The sequence below is a fragment of the Elephantulus edwardii genome, unplaced genomic scaffold (assembly GCF_000299155.1).
Source record: "Elephantulus edwardii isolate Elephantulus edwardi_28Jun2011 unplaced genomic scaffold, EleEdw1.0 scaffold00306, whole genome shotgun sequence".
Classification (NCBI taxonomy): Eukaryota; Metazoa; Chordata; class Mammalia; order Macroscelidea; family Macroscelididae; genus Elephantulus; species Elephantulus edwardii.
In genome coordinates this window covers 1,256,730-1,263,728 of record NW_006400056.1, presented here as the reverse complement: position 1 = coordinate 1,263,728, position 6,999 = coordinate 1,256,730, and the positions used below count along the sequence as shown (strand labels likewise).

Genomic DNA, 6,999 nt, shown 5'->3' with positions numbered 1-6,999 from the left:
TTGTTAACAGTTTCAGTTTGCTTGGCTCCACAATCAACACTCTTGGTACCAGCAGCCAGGAAATCAAAAGACGAATTGCATTGGGAAAGTCTGCTGTCAGAGATCTCTCCAGAGTACTGAAGAGCAATGATGTCTTTCTGGAGACTAAGGTGCACCTAACTCAGGCCATGGTCTTTGCAATTACGTGCTATGCATCAGAAAACTGGACAATGAGTAGGGATGATAGAAAGAGAGTTGATGCCTTTGAGCTGTGGTGCTGGAGAAGAGTATTGAATATATCATGGACTGCCAAGAAAACAAACAGATTCATCCTGGAGAGGGTTAAACCAGGCTGCTCCTTGGAGGCAAGGATTCTGAAACTTTGACATACTTTGGACATGTTGAAAGGAGGGACCAGTCCTTGGAGAGGGATATCATGCTTGGGAGGGTGGAGGGATCGTGCAAGAGGGGAAGACCCTCTATGAGGTGGATTGATTCAGTGACTGGGGTAATCAGGATGGGACAGTGCAGGAGAGAAAGACCCTGGATGAGAAGGATTGATTCAGTGACTGGGGTAGTGTTGGTAGGTGTGTCAGAGACAATAAGGTTGGTAAGAGGTAGAGTAGGGTTTAGGGCTGTTGTACATAGGGTCGCTTGATGGCACAACAACAACACGTGTTTAGAGAAGTAGGTCAGTGAAAAAGTCTGAGACCCTCAACAAGACATAAGACTACAACAGTGGACATTAAGTACAGCAAAGGCTGTGAGGATAGGGCAGGATCGGGCTTGGTCCCCTTCTGTTGTGTAGAGAGTTTCCTAGAAGGGGGAGGGCAATTCAAAGGGGCTAACTACAACACAAGCTAAACCACTGCACCCCCAGAGGTTCTGCACTCATGGGGCTCTACAAACAGCAAGCCCTCGGGTCGTGGTAGCTTTACAACCCCCATAAGAGCAGCCTTCACACGAGGGGAAATCTGGGTTAGCAGACAGGTCGTCAATAGTGCACACACACACTTAGTTCTAACTTGATGTCAATGTTTTAAAAGCTACTTCTACACCTGTGTAAATCAGCAATGCATGAAAATATATTTTATGCTCAGTTTTCACAAATGAAGAATCACTGCTTCCTCTGACTGACTTGACAATAGGCAAATGTTTGAAACTTCAACTTATGATGCAGATTTCTATTAACAAACGATCATTTAAAACTGCTGTAGCCACATCAGAGTACATTCATTTCTTTGGGGAAAGATTTGGCTACTTAAAAATCACTGCTGTGAGAGTCTCTCTCCTTTTTAAAGTTCAGTCTAACACACTTCTGCCCTCTTTTTAAAGAATGCCTGTCTTTTCAAAGCCCCCATCATCATCTCTTTCAGGGAGCTCTGGTGGAGGGCTTGTAGGGAGTTGCACTGCTGAGCTAAAGGCTTTCCAGCAGGAGTGGCATCCACTTCTAAATAACATGCCTCCAGAAACTCTATGAACTTTGATAAATGTCGATAGTTGTAGAGGAGCTACAAGCCTTTTGTTCATAAGATCGTTATGAGTCCTGCTTGACTCGAAGGCAATCAACAACAACAACAGAGCTCTGGTGGCCTAGTGGCAAGAAGCTACGCTGCAATCCTGAAGGCTCGTGGTTCAAGGCCATCAGCTGCTCCACCAGAGGATGGCCAATCTCCTCCTGTGCGATTAACTGCCTCTGAAAACCCGCCAGAGGGTCAGCTATGGGTTGATTCCGACCTGATGGTACACAACAACAAAGTGGGTCCATGGGAGAAAGATAGGCAATCTCTTCCCATGTAATTTACAGCCTCCAAAACTCTATTAGAAGAGCAGCTTTGAGTCAGTTTTGATTTGACAGTGATGAGAGAAAGCTATCAAACTGGTGTGGTGTCACTTCCTTGTAGGAGTTGTGAGGAATGAGTAAGTTGGAACAGAATACCCAAGAATAGGAAATAGTGCAGTCAGTTTTTCCATCCAGAGGTCTTCCCTGGGCACTGCTCAGGCATGCCAGGTTCTGTTCTCCACACCACACGTCCCACGAGGCCTTCCACCCTGGGCCTTTGCTGGGACCCTTGAGACTTTCAAGTCTCACAGCAGCTTTGCCTTTTATCAGTCCACTGTTCATTTCCATCTTTCCAAGAGTCCACCTTAGCTTCTCAACGAGGATGTGAACAGATGGTGAGAAGGGAACCCATTATGTTCATCTTGGACCCCTTGGACCCCACAAAGGAAGTATAATGACTAAAAGAGGCAGAGCTGGTGCCCGCTCCACAACTTACTCCCTGCGTGTCCCTGATCGATCACCTGACCTCTGAGGCTCTCCTCCCGTGTGCATGCGGTGGCATGGAGGCCTGGAGGTGCAATGGTTAAGTGTTTACTGGCTAACTGAAAGGTCAGTGTTCGAACACTGAGGGAGAAGAAACCTGACAATCTGCCCTTAGAAATTCAGCCACACAGACCCCAGGAGGCAGCTGTACTCTCATGTGTGGTCACTGCGAGTCAGAATGCACTCGATGGCATACAACAACAACAGGGCCCCAGTGAGGAGTAAATGAAGCCCTTCACACACCATTTGTGAAGCAGAAGGGGCCCGGGAAGTGGCGGCTGAATCTGCAGGGACCGTGGTTGGTATTGTAGGTACCTGACCAGTGCAAAGGGCTCACCTTGGTGGTGCAGGTGGCCCTGAGGGGCTCGATGAGGTGATCGACCCTCTGCAGGACAGGGGCGGGACACAGGGTAGCCAGCCGGGCAAGCATGATGAAGGTCAACATCTGCACAGGAGAAAGGAAACAGGTTTGTGATGAAGGAGCTTAGGATGACAGGCTCTAGACCCCAAGCCTGAAGCGTAAGCTTAAATTCTACAATTAGCTATCACCAGAGTCACTCTCTATCTGGGCCTCAGTGTCTTTCTCAATAAAATGTGGAATTCCTACTCCACCAACTACACTTGGCTGTCGTGGGGAGATATGAAGAAAGGGAAAGACAACTCTACAAAATGGCAGGAAGTATTTGGAAGTCATATATCAAATATCCAGAATATTTAAAGAACTCTTGTTGTTGTTAGGTACCGTAAAATTGGAACCAACTCATAGCTGACCCTCCAGTGGGTTTTCAGAGGCAGTTAGATGCATGGGAGGAGACTGCCCATCCTTCTCCTGTGGAGCAGCTGGTGGACTGATTACTAGTGTTATTGGAGAAACACAAGCAGCTATTTTCAGGGGCTGCCAGGTGCTGGGAGTGGGGGACAATCAGGCAGGGGGCCCAGTGTGGGCACAGGGCTCGGTCCTACCCGGATGTCGTAGTGGTCCTTGAGCCCGTCCTGCACGTGGTTCAGGAACTCGCAGATGTCTAGCTGGTCCAGGCAGCTCTCCAGCAGTGAGTACATGCACTCGAAGGCCGCCTTCCGCACGTCCAGCCCATCATCCACAGCGTGCTTAAAGGGCCCCATCTCCACCTGCATCGGCGAAGATGGAGAAGTAAGGGATGTGACTCCAGGGTGTAAGAACACTTCCCAGCTCCTTCTACACATCCGAGCACCCACCCCATACACACTGTCCACTGCCCCACACTCTCAGCCCTAGGCTTCTGCCCAGGCTACTTCTTAAGCCTTCAATACCTTTCTTCCAAAAAGAATCGTAATAAGAATAAAATCACCACACCAGCTAAGCAGTGCCTCTGTGCCAGGCATGGTCATGGATGCTTGATACAGAAAAGCTAACGTAAGCATCACAAGAGGAAGTATGATCACTGACTCCTGTTAATAAATGAGGCTCAGAGAGGTTAGCTGCCTCACCTAAAGACAAAAAGAAAGGACGTTACAGACCAATATGGAAACCCCAGATCTCAGGCGGAGTGTACACACAGCGGCACACACCACTCAGCCATGAACTAAGACCTGCCACGACTTGGATGGAGCTTAAGCACATCATGCTGAGCAAAGTGAGAGTGTCACAAAAGGACAAGTCGAGTATGATGTCACATGAAATTAGCAGTTCTCAAGAAACCAAGTATTAGTGGTTTGTAGGGGTGACAGGAGCAGTAAAAGAGAATTGTTGCTTACAGGCACTGAGCTTATATTAACAGAAGTGTCATAATTCAGAAAAAGATGGTGAAAGTGACTGCACAACTTAATACAATCAGTCACTGAATGATCCATGTGGAAATTGGTAAGCCAGACAAACAGAAAGAAACAGAAAAGCCAGACCTCTCTGTCTAAAATCACCAGGTGACGGTGAACTCTACTTACTCATCAAAGGCAACCCAGATGCCTGCTTCCTGGGAACCTTTTCCAACCTCTATACAGTCACTTCCTCCTTTTAATGTCAGGCACTACTGATATTTTCATTACATGTAGGATAACTTAGCTGTGAAAGCACCCTTTGTCCCCTGAATCGTTACTTCACAAAGTAGACTCTAAATACTTGAAGCTGAATGATTAGCTGTTGTAGGTACCTGCCTCCTCCAGGAAGGAGCTCCTTGGTGGCCAAAATGGTTTGGTTCACCTCTAAGTCTTTGCACTCTCACAGGAAGGAGGTGCAAAGAACCCCTGAGAAAGGGGGAGTAGTAATAAAGTGAACCCAACCACACACCTTGAGCATCTCTAAGCATCCACAGGCTTGCCTCACTGTATCTTCATAACAACCCTACAATGCAGACTCTTGTGTGACTCTTATTGTGCCCATGAGGGGAAAATGAGTTGCAGAGGGGGTAGGGCCATAAACCAGAAAGTGGAGGGCAGAACTTGCTCCAGGCCAGCTGGGCTGGTACCGTGCTGGTGAGCTTTAACTTGGCCATCACCTCGGCCCGGCCAGTCAGGTACATGAGGTGATGGTACCCCAGGTCCCCACAGGAGCTGCACTAACACCCAGGCCTCTGGGCCCACTCTTGCCTGACCTTACCTCGCGGATGAGGTCCCGGCGGACCTTTGTCTCCTGATAAAGAAGCGGCAAGATGTCACCCAGCAGATCCCGGACGAGTGAGGGCTTGTTGTGTACGGCCGAGTTGAAGAAAGCCAGTGTGGCCCGGCGTACATTCAGGTCTGGGTCCTGCAGGCTCTCCATGAACTCACCTGGCAGAGGGTCAGAGGGGGTGTGAGGGCGGCGTAGCCAAGGGAACACAGGCAGTATCTACCTCCGGCTAACAAGCTGGGCAGAGCTGGCTAAATGGAGGAGGAGGGAAGAGCTAGGTCCCTACTTTGGGCCAGACTCACAACCATTCAAAGCCAGTATGAGAATAAGGACTCTAATATGACCTTGAATCTATCAGACTTGAATCAAATCCAGGCTCTGTCTCTTACTAACTATGGGGAACCTCAATGTCCTCATCTGTAAAATGGGTTAATAGTGGAAACTGTCCTGTAGGGCTGTTTCAGGATTGAAAATGAGGTAAAGAACACAGAGAACCTTTTAAAGTATTGCTTATAGAGCAAAACACAACCACCACCACCACTGCTATTGTCAGCTCCCACTTGTGATCACCTACAGTGCGGAACAGAACTGCCTCACAGGCTTTCTGAGGCTGCACTCTTTTTGGAAGCCATCTGCCTCATTTGTCTTCCATGGAGCAGATGGTGGATTTGAACCTCTGACCTTTTGGTTGTTGTTGCTGACTGCCTATGAGTTGAGCACAACTCACTGTGACACTATGAACAAAAGACCCGAAGCCTTTCTATAACTATCCACATTTATCAAAGTTTATCAAAGTATTTAACCATCATGGTACCAGAGCTTCACACTGGCAAGGACTTCATAGATACTAACTCAGTATTGTAGGTCAAGGTTCCTGAAGCATCAAGAGGTGAGGGAATTGACACAAGTCTCACAGTCCTCATGCACAGGTAGGTCTTGTGGAGCTGTGTTAATGTTTTACATATTTGCTAATTAAATAAAATCAAGAATATGGGAATCACTAAATAGACTAACTGAAATTCAAATTATTAACATTTACCACCAGGTTATGGAGGGAAAGCAACCAACTCAGGTAACTCTGAGGCAAAGTATTTTAACTAGGCACCCGGACGAAAAGACAAAAAGACCTAGAAAAGGGAGCTCTGGTGGCCTAGAGGCAAGAAGCTACACTGCAATCCCAAAGGGGCAAGGTTCGAATTCACCAGCTGCATTGCTGGAAAAGGAGAGGCAATCTCCTCCTGTACCAGTAGGATCTGATTTGACAGTACACAAGAAGAAACAAAAAGAGCTAGACGATAAATCTTGATTTCTTTTAAACAGAGATTAGGTCGAGCTGTCATCATACTCCTCCCTGTGTCCTAGGATTGTGAGCAGCCCTGGTGTTGGCTCCCCTCTCAAGCAGCTCTGCATGAAGGAGTGAAATGTGAAATGCTGCCTGGCCCTGCCACCTGCACACACTGGGGACTGCACTGTCTGCAGTGTTTTACTGACTGGTTTTCAGGAGCCCAAGACCAGGCCTGTCTGCTAGTTGGTCTTAGCTTGGAAGCATCCTTGAAACCTGCTCGGCAGTGCTGCACTAGGCAAGCCTCCACCAACAGGTGGCTACACGGGCAGGTGGGGTGCTGGCCAGGAGTCAAGTGTGGTCCCCAGTGGGAGGCAAGAATTGAACAGCCAGTGTGGGCAGTATGGGCAACTCTAGGATTGAGTAAATCCAGGTAGGTGATGGAGCTGGGCCTCTCACTGTACGAGAAGGGCATTACAGACATGCAAGGGAGGGGGCTAGAAGGAACTCAGTGTGTAACCTGGAATAGAGGCAGTTAGGAAAGCATAGTTTTATAGGTAAATAGACTTACAGATGTGTATTAAGATTTAAATCTTGTCTCCCCCAAATGTGCCCCATAAATTCCAATCCCTTTCACTGTAGTTGTAATGCTGTTGGAGAACAGGGGTGTGCTTTTTTTGCTGACTCTGAGAAGAATGGGAATCCCAGAACATTTAATCAAAACCTATGCTTGGAACAAGAGGCAGTCGTCAGAACAGAGCAGAGTAACACTGCATGGTTCAAAATTGGGAAGGGTGTATGCCAGGGATGTGTCCTATCTCCATACCTTTT

The 6,999-nt window shown here is 47.8% G+C and overlaps 1 protein-coding gene across 1 annotated transcript in view; it reads right to left on the bottom strand.

The window, feature by feature from the left end:
• Window positions 1–2,540: 2,540 nt before the first annotated feature.
• The window catches only part of CAND2 (cullin-associated and neddylation-dissociated 2 (putative)), a 54,680-nt gene continuing 50,221 nt past the window's right edge, over window positions 2,541–6,999 (bottom strand). The window contains exons 12-14 of the mRNA XM_006901047.1: window positions 4,878–5,047; window positions 3,269–3,433; window positions 2,541–2,750 (exon numbers count right to left, since the gene is read on the bottom strand). Of these exons, the coding sequence (XP_006901109.1) occupies window positions 2,541–2,750; window positions 3,269–3,433; window positions 4,878–5,047 (545 nt within the window). The remainder of the gene's footprint in view (window positions 2,751–3,268; window positions 3,434–4,877; window positions 5,048–6,999) is intronic.